The 22,314-nt window shown below is 43.5% G+C and overlaps 1 protein-coding gene across 1 annotated transcript in view; it reads right to left on the reverse strand.

Moving 5' to 3' along the window:
* Positions 1-3,305: 3,305 nt before the first annotated feature.
* LOC144791158 (anosmin-1-like) overlaps positions 3,306-22,314 on the reverse strand; it is a 200,616-nt gene continuing 181,607 nt past the window's right edge. Inside the window, exons 11-14 of the mRNA XM_078665813.1 lie at positions 18,031-18,199; positions 13,742-13,974; positions 3,834-3,975; positions 3,306-3,391 (exon numbers count right to left, since the gene is read on the reverse strand). Of these exons, the coding sequence (XP_078521939.1) occupies positions 3,835-3,975; positions 13,742-13,974; positions 18,031-18,199 (543 nt within the window). The 3' untranslated portion in view covers positions 3,306-3,391; position 3,834. The remainder of the gene's footprint in view (positions 3,392-3,833; positions 3,976-13,741; positions 13,975-18,030; positions 18,200-22,314) is intronic.

Consider the following 22,314-nt stretch of genomic DNA (forward strand, 5'->3'; position numbering starts at 1 on the left):
CTTTTGATTTAACTAAAATTATTATACTCGTGGGGGCTTTCAGCCAACCCTCTTCATACGTTGGTCTATTGTGTAATTTACAATTTTTGTTCACCCGATACATACTACAGCATGGGGTAATGGGTCAGTCCACTTCAGCCACTGGCTAACTTCAGCTTGAATGAGGGCATTCTGCGCTTTTCATAGGAGGCATATCCACCCACAAAACAGTTTCCTTCAGTCCCAGGAACTACTATGGCAATAGATGCTTCATTTTATTTTTTTAATACTTTTTATTGGTTTTCAAAACTTATAACCACGGTTGTACGCCCATTCTTGTTGTTACAAATCAAGATTAACATTGCATGTGGTACATTACACAGAAAAATAATTTGGCGTCAAATAGTGTAGTTGACTACTCCTGGTCAGTGCATTCCTGCATACCAGCACTCCAAAGGAATAGCTAGTATTCTTTTCCCCGGTGTCCGTAGCATCTCAACAATGTCATAATGGTCTGACATGGTGTACATTGTGAATGATAAAGATACTCGTTAACATTTACTGGGCAATTTATTCACGCTTCAACATTAAGATCTACTCCACTTCCAGGCCTTCATTCATGTTACCGACATCTCACACTGAGCAGTGCCGTAGCATTCCTTTTCTGTCCAGTATAGGAATTATGGAGTTACAGGTTCCACCCTCATGAAGGATGCCAGGGATGCAGCCCTTTTGTCTGCAATTTGGTGGGTTTGCAGGTTCCTACACTCTTCATCTCTGAGAGCTGACTCCTCGGCCAGTGCCCAGCGTTCAACCTTCCCAGTACATTTGCCCTGAGGAGAACACCCAGGTGAGCTCCAGTGCATTGCAATAGCCCTTTTAGCAAGGACTAGGACTAGATTCCCAACTCCAAGAGATTGGTGCAGCTAAAGGTTAACTCCGGCTCGCCTATTACTGCTTGCCAGAATTGCCCTATTTGAGGGCAAGCCCAAATCATAAGTAAAAAAGCAACATAGGGTACCCTACAGCTTGGGCCCGACTTATCGTCCGTCCGATGGATCCTTTTTAGTTTGTGTGGTGTGAGGTCGGACATATGTAGGTAGTGGAATTGAGTCGAGCAAAATCTAGTGTTTCGGCAGACTTTGTGTGCATGTTCTGGAATTCTATCCCAATGGCAATGTGAGCTTTTAGAGATCAAAGGGTATTTTTGTTTCAGCCATTAGTTTCACAAAAACCTTGACAAAACAAAATAAACAAGTTGGGACGGCTGGTAACCAGTGCCATACCTCTTGGTTTTGCCATGCTTGTGTTTTATATAGACTATAATGATACGTGGCCAGTCGTCAGACTTTCTGATCCACATTGGGGACTACCATTTGCCATTTCATGTGACTTGCAAACAGAAAAGCATTATCAAGACCACATTGGGCCTACAAAAAGCTCATAGACCCACAAGGTTTTGAACAAAAACATGGAGGCTTGAGAAGACCTATTTCGTTAATCAATTGAACAAAATGTGCTCCGAGACCAAGATTTCAATTCAATATAATATAAAAACTGTGATACGCAGATGGATACACGTTTAAGAGCACCTTCCATGTTTGAATAAAAAGGTTTTTGAAGGTGCGCTAAGCAAACCATGTCCTTTTCTGCAAAAAAAGATCTAAAGTGACTTAAATGCGATATTGGCCATGCCATATTCCTTCAAGTTCAACCTGGCATTTGGCTGTATAAAATGTAGTAGCAACACTTTTTTAAATAGGCTACTAAAATAAAACACATAGAAAGGGGTGGGAGCACACAGCTTCACCTCCCAGCACAGTACACCCCTTAGCATTATGGTAAATGTAGTTCATGGTAAATGCTTACTTGAATATTTACTGGAGTATTTCACCAATTTTCTCCAGTAAATATTCAAGTAAGCATTTACCATGAACTGCATTTACCAGAATGCTAAGGGGAGAACTGTGCTGGGAGGTGAAGCCTTGTGCTTCCAGCCCCTTCTGTTTAAAAAGGCTTCCTTTAGCCATTGAGCTGACGAGCTTTTGGAGATGCACCTGTGCGCCTGTGAGAGGTACTGAGACCTCAAAGGATTGCAGCAGCTTACTTAGCAACCCCAGATTAAATGTGTTTTTATCTATACTGATGATAGATGAAACACGTGTCTAGAGCTTTACAGCACTAACCTGCACACATTTTGGTGACATACTCCAGTAAATATTCAAAGTAAATATTTACCATGAACTGCACTTACCATAATGCTACGGGGTGAACTGTGCTGGGAGGTGAAGCAGTGTGCTCCCACCCCCTTCTGTTTGAAATAAAACACATATTGGGATGGACACTCAGGCTTGGAGATAATAACATTTAATATCATAAATTTTAGAAACACACACTACATAAAAATATTCCCAATTCAAATTCCTAATCCTTCCATAAATTAAGGATTAGCTGGATTCTTCATTTCTTCTAAACAATGCAGCATATAATACATTAAAATATTTACACTTTGTGATCAGGTCAGGGGTGAGACCTCAATAGGAAGGGATAACACTTCATCAGCTCAATTAGGGAGCTTACCTTGTCCTCATTCATTCTGTTGAGAAAATCTACTTCAGTGACAACATCCACACAGCATGGTGGTTTTCATTAGTTGGACTTGTGCATTGCAATTGGAGGCTTATTTTGTGAAAATGCGGATGGAGCAAACGTTAAACCACAACCGAGATTCACGTTTCATCAGATAGCCCACGGTTGAAGGTTAGCATGAGCACACCAAATGACACCAGCATTTGTAGGTGACAACCCCACCACTTGACCATTTCAGAGTTATATTTGGGGAATGCATTTGGCCATTTTGTAGATATTTTCCAGCTCTCCTTTTCAAACGTCTTTGTGTCCTAAGCGTTTAGGTAGAAGGTGGAACGTATCCCACCTCTGTAACCAAGACATGCTCCAATGCGGATGGTCATTTTGAAGCCATTGACCACAGTTAGGCTGACTATACAGCTCCTAACAAGTACCTTTGTTTAGACCTTACTTTGAAACTGGCCAATGATTGGTTTATTAGGCAGCAGATAAATAATTACGTAGTTCAGATCTGGACCCAAGCGCAGGCCTAGTTATGCTGAAGAAAGTCAGAAGTAACACTGGCCGCTTTCTGCTGGTTTTCCTGTAATCCTTGTTTATTGAAGCTGTGCTGTATTACTTTCTTTTCAAACTATTGCAGAGATGTTCAGATCTTGAGCTTTGAAAGAGACTTCATCTTTTGAAGATGCTCCTGATTCCTACTGCAGACGATGGATAGGTATGTTAAGTGTGCAAGTGGCCACTGTTTTCCTCCATTGGCAAAGTTTCACAATTCTTTGTGCCACACCATATGGTACAGTGGGTACAGAATACAGTTAATCTCCTAAAAAAGAATGGAAACAGATAATGGATCAAATAAAAGGTGGGTAGTAAAGATGGCAATTACCTTATATATTAGGTTAGACCTTCAACAGTGGTGGTGCTCTAGTTCATCTCTCATTATGCTGTACTTTTTCTGTATGCATGCTTGCATTAAATTAATCAGGAAATATTGTGTTACAGGACTCCTGATCTGGAATGAAACTATTGGTGCAGTATCAGATGTGTCTGATAAAATCCACTGATTAGTATGCCTGAGTTCTGCATGTAGTTCAGCCAGAAGAGGAGTGCTCTACATCAATGAGAGCTGCATACAGTGAGCGTAAAACATGTGGACTAATGTCATCTTCTTGGTCATGGCTCACAGAAAATATTATGGGGCAATGTATAAGTCAGCTTCTTTTCAGAGGTCAATCAATGAATTCCAATTAAAGTTGATCACTAACCTCATAAACCTGTTTCGTTAAGTGCCGGTGTCCAGAAGGTCTTCGTTGTTGCTGGTCCATGGCCAGCTGTCGAAAGCACTTGAACTTCCACATGGTAGAGGGTTAATGGTTTGAGACTGTCAATCACCACAAATAACTGAGCCTAAACGAGGAAAATTGGCTGTTTAATTACAGGTGTTCACATGTGTTACGTTTTCTTCATAACAAATCAGGGTCGTTTCAAATACTAATAAATTGCCTTTAATTCACTAGGAAATTAATCCCGAAAGCAATTGGTATTGACCGAAGCCGTAGATCATGTGGCAGGATATTTGGCATCTTACCACATCCCACTGGTCTTCACCAAATGTCACACTGGCTCCAGATTGAAACTTGATGCATATTTACAAAGTTAATCCAAATACAAACATCCCCTCACTATCCAAAATAGGCTGACAATCTCTCAATATCAGAAAGCCATTTTGTTTCTACAACAAAAGGAATCTCGCCAGAAACAATCATTCCCCTGAGTCAATCTTTCCCTTGAGTCAATCTTTCCCATGAGTTAATCTTTCCCTTGAGTCAATCTTTCTCTTTAGTCAATCTTTCCCTTGAGTCAATCTTTCCCTTCAGTCAATCTTTCCCTCAAGTTTATCTTTCCCTTGAGTCATTCTTTCTCTGGTAGTGCCCTACAGAGCTACATCTCTCCCTCGCCTAACCAGCACTGAGCCTCATCCCTCTTTGCCTTACTAAAGGAGGTCATGATCTGCCTTTTAAGGGTCATTTCTAACACAGGATCCCATTCCACCCCACAGCCACGGAGCCACAGGAATCAATAAAACATAGTGGATGACTAAGTAGAGCGTGTGCATGGTTTCCGAGGCACTAAATTGATGGGCATTTTCCCCAATATGCTCATTCAACTGCCCTCTGCCTGGTACTCCAAATACGGACAATTTATGTGTTGGCCTCATGTGGAGCACTTTATACCAGAACTTTATCAGCACTTGTAGCTTAGCTATGTAAATGTGCTTGGATATGGTATCGTCCCACTAATATGTCCTTCTTCACATGTTGTTGAACTAACTGGGGTTTCACTCATGGAAGCTCCTTTCGAGGGAGGCATTTCTCTCCCTTTACATGCCACATTGGTCAGCCTGGACACTTTGTCCTCATTGTGGCCTTGCACCCTCCAGGTATCTTTGAGCACCTCTTGTGATCTAACCCTGCATCCAGATATGAGTGTACCCAGCCATTTGTCGATTTCTACAAGGACTGTTCCTGCTTTTCATTTTTAGATGTGAGTTTACTATAAGCGAGCATGTGGGTTAACTTCCTAATACATTGCCTTGCATTCTGCAGGGCTCTGGTGTATTCCCTTTCTTGCAACTAAGTTTATTTTTTTGTTTCGTAATTGTTTATTAGAAATCAAAGAAGAACATGCCAATATAAGTAACACACAGTGTAGGAAACTCACAGGGTATATTCTAATTGCAGGTGCATGTGTTTTTGTTAAAAGGAAAAGATACCCAGAATAAGGGGAGGGAGGGAGCAGGGACCAAGAGGAAGGGAGGGAGGGAGAGGGAAGGGATGGGTGGATAAGGAGGGGGGAGGATGGATTACATATCAAAATAGGATAAGTAGACTTTGTTAGTGGAATGCAACAATGGGGTAGATACTGTGGGGTAACCCCCCCATATTGGGATCTGTGGGAAAGAATATAGTAGTTTGAGGGGTTTGAATATAATCAACTAAGTTTTGACATTCGGAGTTCACAACAGCTATCACTGAGACTCTATAAAAGGTAATGGTTGGGTGCAGCACTGTAACATCCATGATGGAATTAGGGAAGTGGTGGTTTCAGTGCAGTGGCATTATTTGAAACCTGGAATCATGATGGTTATGGCTGGTATTACTGAGTGCTCGAAGTTGTTTGTAGACTGCTTTTCCAGTGATCTTGCCAATAAAGACTAGGTATGGTTATGGCAAGTAGTTGGTAAGGTCATCAGGTTCTAGGGTTGGTGTCTGCAAGAGGAGCAGCATCTGTCCAGTTTTGACGGTTTCTGAGAAGATGCCTGAGGTTAGGGAGGCAATGATCATTGTGAGCAGGGATAAGGGAAATTCTCTAGTGAAGGTTTGATGAAGTCTCAGGGTAAGACCTCATCCTGATAGGAGGTAGGAAGCAGAGGCTTGAGGATGATGGGGAGATCTGCTTTAGAGAAGTCTGAAACATGTTCATTATGGTATGTTGTGTGCTGGGGTGGGTGCAAGGGCGCTAGCAGGCTTGGTGCAGTTGATGTCTGTCTGATCTGTATTTCTGTCTCCGAAGAATTTGGTGGCATTGCACGTGCCAATGGAGTTGGGGATTGGTGGGTCTGACAGGTGATTGCTTCAATGCATGATGTCTTGAAGATCATTCTGCTTCTCAGGCATGCTTCATTGATGTAGGTGTAGTATTAGGCTTTGGCTGATGTGGGGAGTTATCTGCATATTGTGGAAGGGGAATCTGTTAGTGCAAGGTTGTCAATGCTCCATTTTTCTTTCCTGTTTGTGAATGGTGTATTTGTTGCCAGTGAAGTCGTGGGAGTACCAAGGTGATGAAAGTTTAAATTTGCTCTAGACCATTTTCATTGGTGCATTGATGTTTACATGGTTTCCAGGAATACATTGAAGATATACACAAGGGTACTGATTTTGTTAACATGGTGGGTGATGGAGGGTTCAGGGTAGAGTTTGTGCTGTACATTGTCGACTGAGAACTCCTTGAAGGATCTGAAAGTTATTTATTCTGTTTTCAGTTGGCCTTAAAGTGTTGATTGGGCATACACCGGGTGATGGAGATAGTGGAGTGATCAATGTATGGGTATTGGATGTTTGCACTGGATGGTTGTTTATGTAGAGTACAAGGCTGCATATGTTGGTTCAGTGGCCTGCTGTTCTATGTTGCGAATGCTTATGACTGTAGAGGGTGTCTATAATTCTTTGTTTGCTGGTGTTGCCAGAGAGGCTTATGTTTCCAAGCAGGGCAGTGTGGATGAGTGAGATGAATGAGGCAATGAGGGAGTTCTCAAATTTCATGTATGAACTGCTTGCTTGTGTATACTTTAGTGTGAACTCTTTGTTCTGTAGTAGGTCATTAGATGAGGTGGAAGGTGGTATACTGGGTTATGGAAAGTGAGAAGTGGCAAGTGAGGAGCTCTTTGAACGTAAGTGTTGCAGGTTCACCCCAGGTGTAGGTCCCGAGGACTTGAGGATGACAGGGAGAAAAAGACATCTGGAATGCTTGAGGAGGTGAATGTGAGCCATGTTTCTGGAGGCGTAGAGTGTAATGGGGCAGAGTGGAGTGGTCCAGAGTGGAGTAAAGTGCAGTGGCATAGTGTAAAGTGGAGTGGTGCAGAGGCATGGAATGGTGCAGAGTAGAGCAGAGTGTCGTATAGTGGAGTATGAATGGTATGGTTAGCATTACAGAAAACACATTTTCAATTGAAATGACCATTACATTTGCACAGACAAACAGTTTTACTAATACAACTATACATCGCACAAACGATAATATGTGGAAAATCGCATCACCTAGTGTATTGATTTGTTTTTATATTAAAGTATTTGTTTCAAACACACTTCCGAATTAACAAAAAGTGTGCTTCATTTTTAGCTTGGCTAATTCTGATATATTCTGAAATGCTTGCACAGGTCATTTACATGTTGTTGTGTACCAGACAAAACCCTTTCCTCTAACCCCAGTATCCAACAAGATTGTTACATAAATCCTCTTTGAACTCAGGGAAAGAAAAGTAAACACCAAGCTTTCTCTGAAGACCGACCCTGACATTTGACCTCTTTCTTTAAATGCACATTAAATGTGACGAGGTAAGAAGAAGATTTAAAGGCCTAACCCCCAGATTCATCATGGTCCCGATTTGCGAGTCCTTAATAGCGATTATTAAGGAATCGCTATTAAGGACTCTCAAATCGGGATTCATGTAGAAATTGCTAAATATATTGCGATTCCTACAGCCTCCTTATTTGCGATTAGCAAATTGTTATTCGCAAATAAGGAATAACTCCCCATTCATTCCTATGTGCCTAAAGGCCCATAGGAATGAATGGGGAGTCAATCCTTATTTGCGATTAGCAATTAGCGAATCGCAAATAAGAATGCGATTTCAAGGGTGCCAGGGGTGTCCAAAGGACACCAGATAGCACCCCTGAAATGGAAATGTAGCCTGATGTTGCGCACACACATGTCCAAAGGACATGTGTGTGTGTAACATACCACTTAGAAAAATGCACTAAAGTGCATTTTTCTAAGTTTTCGCTATTTACCACGAAGTCAGACTTCGCGGTAAATAGCGGCCGGAAATTGCGAATTCGCAAATTTTAAAAGTTTCATGAATTGCATTTAAGGAATCTCAAATAGAGATTCCTTAAATGCTATTCCTCGCTAAAATGCAAATTCTGTATTAGCGATTTTTGCATTTGGGATGATGAATCCCAAATGCAAAAATTGCGCTCGCAAAGGGCCAGATTCTCAGAATCTGGCCCTATGCGAGCGCAATTTCCCTTGATGAATCTGGCTGTATATCCAGAAAGGAGCACTCGTGGAAGAATGCGAGGAGAGGTAGTGTAAAAAGGCTTTGCTCCTTAGGAGAGACGAACTGAACCTGGAGAGCCTAAAACAAGTAAAGCAAGCAGATGGAAAGGCAGAAAATGTGAGTTACAAACCAGGGGCCATATTATATATTAATAACATGAACAAAATTCACAAATGTTCATGTTATTAATTGTTCACCTGAACCAATTGTTAGGTGGTATGATTAGTTGTCCCTGGTTCAGGGGTGTTGGACAGTCCCTGTAGTTTATAAATGATATTATGTATTAAGGCGCGCTTTGCCTGTTTGCGCCTGGCGCAGCCTAAAACAGGTGCACCGGGCACAAACAGGGAAAGTGCGCCCTATTACATAGAACGCGCTGACCCAGGGCAGCCGTGAACTCGTGCGGCCCTATGGGCAGCACATTCAAGTGAAATACGGAGCGGCTTTGAAGCAGCCGCTCCATGCTTCACTGTGGAGGAGGCAACTCGCCTGCACTTCTAAGGGGGTTTAGAGATCCTTTTACAGGCGGATGCAGTGAGTGACTGCACCCACCTCAAGGCGATGTCTGGGGGCTCCATATCCCTCTTTCCACCCTCCAGATGGCTGCTCTCCTGACAGCTACTTTGCCTCTGCTCCCTTGTCTGTAATAGGGCGCGGGCGCAGAGGCCAAACTTTTCCCTCATTTGCATGGACTACGCCCCCAGGCAAATGAGGAAACGCCCTCTGAAGGTAGCGCTGGTGCTTTAAGTGCATTAGCGGTATAACAAAAGGGGCCACACAAGTTTCTGGGGGCACCTTCTGTAATACGGCCGTGAAAGACATTGGTAAGTACCAGGCGGAATGCAATCATTCCCATAGAAGCTTTCCGAATTTCCCCAAGATGTCTTTAGCAAACCAGACAGCTACACTCTCTGGTAGGCTTCAACCTGGACAGTAAACACGCCTTCTTTATTTCTGTGGTCAAGACCTTATTCTAGCTGGCCACTGGATGTCGCTGTTGCGTTGATGTATATGTGTTCCTTCCTTTAGATTCCTGTAGGTAATGCATGCTGGGGATTCCATGAATGTCAGTGTAAAAAAAAAGATGGAAAAAATAATTATACAAACTGGCACTTCTAGGCATCTCAAGGTACCATAAGCCCAGGGCTTTAAGTGGGATGAACACACAGAGGGGTCTTTCAAGACGAAAGAAGACATTCACATCATCAAAGAACTACTCTTCACACACCCAAGACACCCCTCACCCACCACCACCTCCCCCCCCAACATGTCCCCCACCCTTCCGGATGACTCTATCACTCAACACTCCCCACACTGGACTTCAATCCATGTTCGCAATCGCAACAACCGCCCCCGTCGCCCCTGCAACCCTCTTTCGGACCTCGACACACTCACCCTCCTCCGCTCCTACGACCCAGCTCCCCTAAACCACACATCCACCACACACCTCGCCATTCCCACGATACACTCAAATCCCCTTAGACCCCCCACAATAAACAACAGAATCTCCATCCCTAATAACCTTAGAAAAGTCCCCCTCTCTCTAGAACCCTCTACCACCCTCGACACACCCCGTCTCAAATGCACTCTCCTCAACTGCAGATCGGCCTCTAGACACTCCTCCGCCATCGCTGATCTCATCTTAACACTGGACCTTGACCTAATCATCATGACTGAAACCTGGCTAACTGAATCTTCTACACCTATAATGGACATTCTGGTTCCTCCCAACTACCACATCATTAGACTTGACAGGCACGGCAAAATAGGTGGTGGAATCGCATGCATTTACAGGAACAACCTCTCTGTTCTGAAAGTCACCTCCTCCTCCCTACCATCCCCAACTTCCTGTGAATACATCTGCCTCGATATTATCGACAAACCGATATGCTCTCTTCACGGCATTTACCACCCTCCCGGGGACAACCTCACCTTCTCCCAACAAATCATGGATATGATCTCAACCAATTCCGGTCGGCAGCTCACCCAAATATACCTTGGTGACTTCAACCTCCACTGGAACGATCACAATGACGCGGTGGTAAATAGTCTTAAAAATTTCCTCAATGCCCTTGACCTCACCCAAATATGCAACAGCCCGACCCACGAGAAAGGCTCTATCCTCGACCTTATCATCTCCAAAGAGGACTCTATCCAACTAGAGTCTATCCAACCCTGTGACTGGTCAGATCATCATATTGTCACATTCTTCATCAATGAAAAAGTTAAATTTAACCCGGTGCAACCCTCCAAGCCCAAAGTCTGGAAAAGAGACCTGAAAAAACTCAACCCAAACTCTTTACCCCCTAACAGCTGCAATCTCCTACTTGCCCCTACCGGCACTACGGACGTTCAATCCTTGACTGACCACTATCTCAACGCTATGACCTCAATAATTAATGAGGCTGCACCTATGCAGCTAAAAAGAGTCTCCACTAAAATCTCCAATCCATGGTACGACGGGAGTCTCAATGAGGATAGACGAGCCATGCGAATGGCAGAGCGCACCTGGAGATCAGCTCCCTCTGCACTGCACCTAAAAACACTGAAGAAAAAGAGAAACGCCTACTTCAGGAAAATAAAACGCTCAAAATCAGATTTCTTCAGCCTCCAGCTCGACCAAGCAAAAAACCGTCCGAGAAATCTGTTTGAGCTAATCAGATCACAATCCAAGGAACAACCCCAACCACTCAGCACTATGCGCGAAGCACCCTCCTGTGAAGACTTCTCCGCTTTCTTTATCCAAGAAACTGACAACATAAAGCGCGATCTCCTCATTGACGCAAGCCTCTGCTCCAAACCCCACTGCATAGCACCCACTGAACCAAAAAACAATGCTACATGGTCATCCTTTGGCACCTACTCTGAAGAAGAAATTGGCAAACTGCTCTGCACCTCGAAACCATCCAATCACCTCACGGACCCCCTTCCTGCTAACGCTGTAAAAGACTTTACCCCTTTGCTCCTCCCACTCTGGACTAAAATTATCAACAGCTCACTTCAACAAGGAACCATCCCTGACTCCCTCAAAGTTGGACAAGTCACACCTTTACTAAAGAAACCTACAGCCGACCCCTCTGATCTAAACAATTACCGTCCCATTACCAATATTCCCACTCTCGCCAAACTGTTGGAAAAATGCGCACAACTACAATTGACGAAACACATTGATCAGTTTGATCTCCTCAACCCTCATCAAACAGGCTTCCGAGCAGGACACAGTACGGAAACTGCTACGACTCACATAATTGACGACGCCCTTTAAATCCTAGATCAAAACGATACCTGCCTCCTCATCCTTCTTGATCTCTCTTCAGCATTCGACACCGTTAAACATGAGAATTTACTCGAACTACTAAACACAAGAATGGGTCTATCTGGGACTGTTCTCAAGTGGTTCACCTCCTTTCTACACAACAGGTCGCAGAAATTCAAGAGCAACAACCTGATGTCCTCGCCAATACCTGTATCGTTAGGCGTCCCCCAAGGATCCTCCCTATCCCCAACTTTGTTCAACCTAGTTATGGAACCTCTCACCACCTTGTTACAAGCATCCAATGTACACTTTCACATGTACGCTGATGACACCCAACTATATCTCAAATTACAATCCCCCAAAGACATTTTGCTCCTGAACTCAACGATCAGAAGCACCCAATCCTGGCTTGCCGATAATCATCTCAAACTCAATGCTCTGAAAACAGAGTTCCTTCTGATCTGCGAAGATCTCTACTACTCAAATTTGGCTTAAACACCTAACTGCACTCAATGTCCAACCCACCATCGTGGACTCAGCAAAATCTTTAGGCATAACACTTGACACCAATGTCAACATGCAGCAACATATCAGCAAGGCAACTAAGGGAGCGAACTACCAAATCAATACCCTGAGGAAACTTAAACCCTTCCTCCCAGCCAAAGACTTCCAAACTGCAGTACAAGCACTAGTCATCCCTCGAATAGAATATGGCAGCATCGCCCTCTGCGGACTCCCCCTAACTACTACCGCACCCCTAAGAGCTTCTCTAAACGCTGCAGCGAGACTCATCACTGGGTCAAAAAAACACTCACATATTTCCCCGGACTTGAAATCCCTGAACTGGCTGCCTTTTGAAGCCAGAATACATCTGAAAATCACCTGCATGACGCACAAGGCTGTATACCTGAGCTCACCCGGCTACCTCACTCAGAAGCTGACAATTTCTGGCGGCTCTAGAATCACTAGAGGCACAAACAATCTTCTGCTGAAGCCTCGAAGATTCCGGAAGGAAAAAACTTATAAACGCTCCTTCTCAGGAATGGCACCCAGGATCTGGAACTCACTCCCTCCTGAAACCAGGCTCATCTCCTCCACTACACTTTTTAAGAAAGAAGTAAAAGCTATCCTCATGGCTAAATACACTTGAACTAATATTTTGGACTCTTTAAAGACTCTGCACCGATCTGTACTACTTGTTCGATCCCTTTGCTTATTGGTATTACTTGTATTATCGACCTACCCGATTGTCTATGCTCCCACTTGTTTGTACTATTAGCATTATTGACGTACCTGTTTGACTATGCTCCCTCATGTACCTACCCCACCCCACTTATTACCTACAACCACGCTATGCCCAATGGCCTGTTATTTACTCTCCTGTTCGTACCCCTTCTTTGTAAAGTGCTCTGATATCTGCAAAGATCTTGTTCGCGCTATATAAAACGTTCAAAATAAATAAAATAAAATATAATTAAGGGCGTGGCTTAAAAACACGCAAGCTAAAAATCTGTGCTTACCATAGTGCGCCGCCAGACTTGTATTTTGCTGTGTCTGTCATTGTATCCAGAGATATGCTACAACAAGTAATATCATACCTACAACAAGCCAGGGCTATTGGCTTTTTCAATGGTTAGTTCCATAAGATAAATAAGCAGCAACTATGGTTTGTAAAAAATATTGCAAAAAAGCTTCCACTTAAAGCCCTGGTGACATCAACACAATGTTGCTGATCCTGAGTTTCAAAAAGAGAAGGGAAATCCAGAGAGAATATGACTCTTTAAAGGATTTTCCTCCCCTACATCATCACCTGGCATGAGGTCATGCCATAAATTCTCCACTAGTGAGAGGTGAGCAGTGTGAGCATGTGCACATGATGTGCCTGCAGTCAGGGAAAAAACAGACCGCCTGTGCCAGGGCACAGAACAGAGCTCGATAGAGACCCGTTTCGAGGCCCCCTTTAAAAAACTGCCGGTGCTCAGCACCTGTGAGACCCGGCCCACTTAAAGCCCTGCAAAAGCCATGCCTCACTCATACTGTAAACACATATATATTAATGTATCCCGTGGCACACTTACTGGTGAGAGTGTCAGCGTTTGAGAAATGACTCTGTCATGGTCAGCCCCTTGAAGACCGGTGCCGGCTATTTCCTCCCATCTGAACTGGTAGCTGGTGACGGGCTGCTCCCTGGATGGGTCGCGCTGCAGCACCTCCCAGTGGAATTCCCCGGCAATGGAGCCATTTACACTCCTAAACACTGCCGAGAGTTTCTCCGGCCTCAGCATCACTTTCCTGGACGGCAGGTGGCGCTCTGGTATAATATAACATTAACAGAGTTTTAGGCAAGATAGGTGTAAAGAACACAAGCATGAGAGGAATCTTTCGATTAAACTGCTAAAATAATGTGCTCAAAACTCGCTGCGAAGGCACCCGAGAAAATGCATAGCATTAACTGAGCTGTAGCTCAAATTTTCTGTGCAGTTTTCGTTAATTTTGGGGTTTGTTTAGGGTAAATGTATAGAGCAGACCAGGGCCAAGCACCAGTGCCGTCTCAACACATCTGATATCAGTCTTAAAGACATCAGGAGACATACCACCCATGATCACACATTTCAACCCATGATCACACATTTCAACAAAACTGGGATTAAAACTTGGGTCTTTTGTATTCAAAGTCTTCAATTTACGCGTGAACCACGGATCTATTTCTTCCCCTTCCCTCCGCCCCCTCTCAAAAATAATTACTGACAATTTAGATAATCCATTTTACAAGTTTTGCAGTTCTTTGAAGTTTTCTGAAAAATAGCGAAAATTGCGGAATTTTTGTTGTTGTCAATATTCAATGGCAAATCCTTCCACGTTTATATTTTTTGGGGAAACCACACTTTGATTCCAGAACGGAAGGCTATTAATATTTGCCAAAATAACTCTGCCTTGCTGCATGCATTATTAGCACGTTTATTTAACACCTCATCGTTCCTGTAGTATTGTACTATATCCAGGGCACAAGTCCTAAAAAAAGAAGTGGGGGGGGGGCGCTGTAACCGGAAGTGACGTCACGACAGGAAGTGACGTCACGACAGGTGTTTTGCAAAATTGAGCTAATTGCTTCCCCGTGTGTTTCCAACCCCGATAGAACCACCCCCTCCCCACACCGCCCCACCTCACGCCAATGAGCGCAGCCATGCTGTGCCAGTGATCGCATGAACATAGGGAGGCGAGATGTCACATCCCTAACTTAAATGCCCTCCGCCCCTTCCCCAGAACACCTTTGCAGCTTCCTCGCACTGAATAGAATGGGACTCTGCCATTCCCCAGTCTTCTGTTTCTGTCTCCCCTAACCCTAGTTTCCCCCCGTATTTCTCCACCCCCACCCCCCCCCCTCCGCTTCTCTCTATTCTTCTAACTTCTCCGGTCCCGTATCTGTTGCTCAGCCGGCGGCTTCTTGCGTCCACCGTCCGCACATCTCACCCCCCCTCGATTGTCCACAATGTGTAGTTCTTACACACGTCCCCACCTCCTTCAAATGCCCATCTGCTCGTGGAATGTGCCCGCCTTACCGTGAGCTCCGATCTCGTCCCAGAGAGAGACCAAACAGTGAAGTCCAGCTGTTTAGCAGGGGGGACGACGTCCACCCGGTAAGACCCCTTAAAATAAGTGGGGGGACGCCGTCCACCCGCGTGGTACCCCGACTCGAGCCCTGACTATATCTATATTTCAGCTGGTTATGTTACCTAGGGCCTCATTTAGAGTATGGAGAAAAATAAAAATTGATTGCATTTCTGGGGGTTATGTTTCTATAGTGGAAGAGGTGTGGCGCCGCGGCCAGGGCGACTGACGCTGGAATCTGGGGACCACGGTTCGATCCCCGGCTCCGGCGGCAGGTTAGCCCAGCACCATGTGACTCTGGGCAATAGCTTGCTTAATCTTCCCGACGGCCCCCCAGCGCCTAGAGACCCTTACGGGTGATTGTGCGCTTTACAAATGTGGCCTCTACTAGTCAGGATCACTGGAATTATACGTTTGTGCAGCCGCATTTGCCACATAATCCATCATCTGCAGCGTAATCTGCATATTTTAACAAAACAAAAAACAAAAAATGTTTCTGGCTCAAATGGTTCAAAATGTACTAAAAACACAGCAACACATTTGCTGTGCAGTGGAAGGTTCTTTGCAAAGGCTGACTGCTCACCTTTCAGTTACTTAATGCCATATTTAGGTGTTAAATCGGTACCAATGAGATGAAACCTCTGCTCAGTGTTAACAAGCATTAAAAGGAAGCAATGACATAATACTATGACAAAACGTTCCGTATTATGCAGCATAATTTGGCTTTTCTTGCTGCATAATTTAATCAACCCTGCCACATAATTTGGCCCTCCCCTGCCGCATAATTCCTCCCTACCTATAGTCCACCAGCTGAATTTCTGAGGTATTTGGAGTTTTCTTCAAAGACTTGGAAACCAAGGCCTTTCTGTTTCCGAGTTTGGAGAACATGTAAAATATTGGATTTTTAATCCTAGCCTAAGGGTATTTCACTTGCTAGAAATCGGTCAAAGTGCTTTTTTTTCCAGGGGATATTATCTCCTTTCTGTAACTTGTTTTCTGTAGCTGTCTTAAAAGCCATCTTCTTGATAACCGCAATAACTGCTATTGTTTAGAGGAGTTAACGCCTGAAAAGAAAATCCAATAAATTACTAATTAAGTAATTAATCATCACACCGAATGACGAGTGACCCTTTTTAGGTCGAGCCTAGGCAGTGCATGCGCTGCTCTGTGAGCCATGCTGTATTTGAGTATGGAGTTGAAGCTCCACCCACTCCCTCGCCCATATTTTTCATTGGCTTGTGTAATATTCCTTCATAAATGCTGGCTTCTGATTCGTTAATCGGCTTGTTAGTCCCCCTTAGTACTGCCTTGTCTTCATTTGTAAACTCCCATGAGGACTGGCCCTTTTACTTCTGTTTTACATGGTATGTCTTATTTAGTCTGCAAGCACTACTTTCTTTAATGAGTTTCTCCCACTGCAGGCATGACATGCTTTCCTGCAACATTCAGCGGGCCATGCGGGCTTTCACTTTTCAAGCAGCCCGGGACAATGGCGGCCGCTTCTTTGAATAGGTCTTGCATTTACAAGAGTTTCAGCTATTGGCAATATAAATGACAATGCCTTTTATTTATGTGTTAATTATCAAAACAGATAAATAAAAGGCAGAGACGTTTACAATGTCAACAGCTTAAACTCTCGCAAATGTGAGACCTATTGCATTTCAAATGCTTGTCGAGCTAGCGACCTGCCAAATGGTCACTTCACTTCACATTTAGGGCCTCCTTCTGAAACTTGCGCAATTTTGAATTTATACCGGGGCCGATAAATACATATATCGCAAGCTGTGATCTTGCTCAAAAGCATTAGTACCACAATATGTTGAAATAATGAGGTCAGAATGAGGCATAACATGCAGTTTCAAAGTCTATGCAGCCGACTACCTCATATTTGGCCTGTTTGGGACCATTTGTTTCTTCTGCTTTTTTAGTTACTCCTTTAACATAACTAAAAACGGTCCGGGAAAAATTGGGAAGGCGTAGTAATTTACGCATGACATAGAACCCAGAATGACGTCAAACTTCCTTTTGTATCAAAATCAGGAATAGGGGGTCACTTGGAAAGAGGCCCAAAATTGGGGATGCAGCTACTTATCCCTGAATAAATACACAGATCTATCTTCAGAGTTCTTTTTTGTTCCCTTTTTTTCAGGTGGACCAGGACAGGATTAACTATGCGAGCGCACATTGATGCCACTTTCTTAATGCTGGTTGCTAAAAATGGGTCATATTTTCAGTGTTTTCATCCAAGACTTTTTTTGTGATTGGAATAAAACATGTGAGTTTCCCCATATACACGAGGGATGATATGCCCTTGGGTTCACAAGTTCATATACCAGCAGGTCGACTCACCTCTTCATCCTTCTGAGGTCGAGACACTGAGTAGTTGTCATTGAGCAGTAATCCCACCCTTATTTTCAGCTCTATAAAATTGCAGATTTGCGATTGAAACAACGAAATATCTAAAATACCTGATGATATTTCTACAGTTCCTGTTCTTCTAGATTATAAGTAGTAAAAGTATTTTACAAACAAAAACCTGGAAATACAAATTTGGATTTTTAAATTTATTTTCATAATGCATATTTTTTTGTAAACTTTATTTACTTGCAGGTCATTTAGGACCCTGGGAGAATGTTTAACTGAGGACACCCCCTCAGGTGTAAAACCCTCCCACGTAGAAGACAGAAAATATTGGCAAACTGTCAACCTTCGATTTACTCCAGTTAGGAATCGTAGAATGTTCCTGTTTGTCACTCACCCTCTGACATGCACTGCAGGCGCTTTGACCCTTTCTTCTTCAGGGAGCTGCATTTTGGAGTAGTCACAAAGGTCACCGCTTCCACTGACGCTTCCTGGAATGTGATTGGCTGCACAGTCATCTTGTATTTACACGCGAACTGGAGTCCAGTGATAATAAAATGGGAGCCCTGTGATCAAGAAAGCACACAAGAGACTCAAAATTCCTTAGAAAGGCAATCACACGACGAAAAAAACCGAATTTTGCAAATATTTTTCAGCTCCCTCCTTTTGGAAATGTAGATGTCACTTAACACTTATCAAGTGTGACATCATCTCAGCAGTGTCCATGGTACTGGTGATGGCCCTAAGAAGCCATCATTAGATTGTTTTGGATGGCCCAATGAAAAAGCTGGACTATTTCAGAACAAATCGAAATTTACACTTTTACATGACTCAGTTGCTCTTCCTGTAAATATCTTTTTTTGTGAGTGTGAACTAGCATGGGGCACCTGTTTGTTAGGTTCCCTGCAATGGGTTGCATGGAAACACCAAGGGACCTATTTCCCCTTTGCTAAAGGCCCAGGAGTGTCAGAATCTCATAAGGCCCCTCAGATGGTGAGCATGTTCACTCTACACATCTGGAGCGGTGGAAACAGACGCCATTTCCCTCACTTGAGAAGAGTGAGGTAATGAAATAGCTGCACTTATAAATCAAACATTGCCTCTTCAATGTCTAGGTGCTTCATTTTCTTACAAGAACGTTTGCTCAAGGGAGTTGGTACTAATTTGATCAACTTTTCTACTCTGAAAGTTTAAGTTACTGTTAGATCTGTCAGCCTGAGGGTGGACTCCCCCAAACATTTTGCCTTCACCCTATTATTTTTCAGAATTTGTTTTTTCTGGCCTTAGGTCTCTGTGCACTTGTGGTTGTGATCACGCCCCAAAATATGGTGAACTTGGATATCACCTGATTGGCATATTTAATCTACTTATATGTCCCTAGTAAAGTGGTATACCATATAACCAGGGCTTGCACATTACATGCTACTAGCGGGCCTTTAGTATTCCTTGTTCTACCCACTTAAGTAGACCTTTAAATCATATCTCAGGCCTGCAATTGGATCGTGCCACCAGTTTTAAGCCGCCAGTTCGACTTTGGAAGTCAAAAACTCCCTTTTTGTATGACACATAAGTCACCCCTATGGTAGGCCCTAAACAGCACAAAGGGCAGAATGTACTTTAATTCAAAAGTTGGCCCTGTAGTTTTAAGCTTTACATGTCCAGGTAGTGAAAAAAATCACAAAAAATGTTCACTACTGTGAGACATATCTGTCCCATAGGATAACATTGGGTTACCTTATTACATTTAATAAGTGTTACCTTTTGATTAGGTGTAGGTAGAAAAGTCCTGTTTGGTACCTGAGGAATTGTAATGTAAAATTCTCTTTAATGGTGAAGTCAGATTTTAAGTCCCAATTCTGAAAATGGCACTTTTAGAATGTTGGAATTTGCTCGTCCTAACCATTTGATACCTGCACCCTGCTCTTGGGTTGAATGACTAGGGGTGAATGGCAGTTGGCCTTTGAATATTCCTCCTAGACTACCAGACAGTAGAAGGACTAGGTGTGCCTGAATGAGCCTTCACTTGCAGGATGGGGGAAGAGCTGTGCACAGCCCCACTTACACATCAATAGGCTGGGACCTGCTCACACACAAAGAACTTCACATTGGTCTACTGCGCCTCTAGCCAAGTTGGAGCCAGGGCAGGAAGGCAGTAAATTCCAGACACGTCTGTGGGGGAAAGCCTCCAGAAGTTTCTCTCACTTCAAAGAAGGCATCAAGGATGAAAAGGGGGCCCTCTGACACACTCCTAAATTCACTGTTGGACCTGCAGAAGAACTCTCAGTGGACTGCCTGCTGCTGTGGCCAGCTGTGTACTTCAGAGGGACTGCTTTGCTGCACCATCAAGGACTGCTCTGCTGCTTGGAGCCCACTTTGAACCCCAAACATCTGCCCTGCTGTTTGAGCCCTGCTCTTCTCCTTGAACCCAGGACTCCAAAGGCTAGTTGGCTGGCCTCCTGATCAGAGCCTTAGGTTCAGAAAATGCTCCAAGCATCTTAAACCCACACTTGGACACAGTCTGAGTGAGTCCAGACCCTATAAGTGGTGCATCACCTGCCTGGACCCTTGGATTTGGTGCTAAAGGTACCCAGAGAGCCCCAATCCACATCTCGGGACTTACTTTTTTTTGCCTACTTGCTTATTGATCGACCCCCTAAGTGCATCCCTGATCGGCCTGAATTTGCGGCAGCTCCCACTATGTTCTTCGCAGTAGCAAGTCCTGTTCAACGGCTCCTTACAGAAGAGGTATCCGACCTCATCGGCTACAGTCTGCAGCTTTGTCCTGGTGAAGATTTTTGGTTTCCAAACGAAGGAATCTTTACTACGACTTTGTCCAGCGTCCAGATTTTTGTTTTCCAAACGAAGGAATCTTTACTTAGACTTTGTCCAGCGTCCCCGATGACAACACCTCCTCCTCGTACACTTCTAGCTACCTTGCCCCCTTTCCCTTCTCAGACATTTTTCCTTGAAATTTCTTATAAGTCAGAAGGTAAGTGGAGACCGGGCCGAAACACTTTGTGTATTTTAACCGCGCTCCATCCCGCTCAGCCATAACTTTCGACTTTGCCCCGGTCTCGTGCAGCTGGGTGTTTGAGGTTGGCACTTTTATCTTTTAAGATGCTAGTTTTCACTTTAAACTTGAAAAATTCATAACTCCGATTCTACTGATTGGATTTTTGTCATTTTGGTGTCAATTTATTAAAATTTACTCTATTTTTCTACATTAGTGTGGAATTTTTCTTGTGTTTTCACTTTATTACTATGTGTGTGCTGCATAAGTACTTTACACATTGTCTCTAAATTAAGACTGACTGCTTTTTTGCCAAGCTATCAGAGGATTAAGCACAGATTCATCTAGGGACTTTAGGGGTTCACCCTGATGCAAGATTGTGGCTATGCTTTGGCAGGGCTCACCCCCTCCCACTGTCTGGGGAGAATACACAAAATCCTGCAGTTAAACTATTCACAGTCATGTGACCCAGGACACTGGCAGCACGCACCAAATAGTTAGATCAAGAAAATGGAAACTTATATTTTGTCTATAATATTGGGGTACCACAATATACTAGAGTAGATCTTAAGGTGAAATAACATCAGAAAATGACCATATAGAGATTTTTACTAAATAAGCTGGCCTGAATCAAGCAGGCACTTATCTCAGAGGCAGCCAACGTTAGAGCAAACAGGATAATCGGTCTGTAAATCACCTCTGCCTATAGTCAAGCTGAACATCAAATCACCCCCCCCCCACCCTTCCTACAGGGTGTTTTGTGGTCAAATAAAATCCTATTGCCATTCCAAAATATTTGTGAACAGAAGGCATCATCTCTTCAATAGATGATTAAGGAAACCCCCACCCTTTGACAATGAATTAGGAACGTGACACTCTCTGCTGACTGATTGAACACTTCTTCTAAGATAGCCCCATATCCAAGCCTTTGAAACTATCTCCATGGACACCATGCACAGGGTGCTTCTGTATCCATTCTCAATGATTCACACTGAGTAATAGTAACCCAAACTAGGAGTAGGAAAAGAAGTCTGGCACGCCATCTGGTAATGTAATGCAGTAAATTAGACACTTGACAAACTGCATTGAAATTCAACATACATTTGTTAGTCAGCTGGAGTGATGCAATATGAGTCCAATTTACTTGAAAGCTTGTGATATTTCCCTTTTGAGATTGTTATTCTGTTTCTCCAAATATTGGCTTTAGTAGTTATTACAATCCTTAAATGCTCCTCTTGTTCCAACATATGCTAAACAAGACTGACATCTTAGAGTGCCAAAGGTGCCAAGAGGCACCATGTCTTGAGTAAATCGCCCAGACATTCATGGCTTTTTAGCCAGCAGAACATTACTATCGAAGATGTTTGAGATTATAGCCACCAGGTATTGAGCAAGATGGGAAAAGGGAAGTCCAGGTAAAGGTATTGCACATGCCATTGAGCTCTTTGCACCAATACAGATGTATTTCCCAATACATAAATATTGAAGAAGATTAGAGAAAAGTGTTAGGCATTAAACATAAAATATGTATGCTATCCCCCAATACCTATATTATTACTGTATTGATGCAACGGGTATTTTCAATTGCATGATATCGCAAGTACACAAAACCCGCGATGTGTGTGAAGTCGCTCATTTCTAGAGTACATTTAAAGCCTTGTGTAACTCTTT

Source organism: Lissotriton helveticus, chromosome 11, assembly GCF_964261635.1.
Source record: "Lissotriton helveticus chromosome 11, aLisHel1.1, whole genome shotgun sequence".
NCBI classification, from domain to species: Eukaryota; Metazoa; Chordata; class Amphibia; order Caudata; family Salamandridae; genus Lissotriton; species Lissotriton helveticus.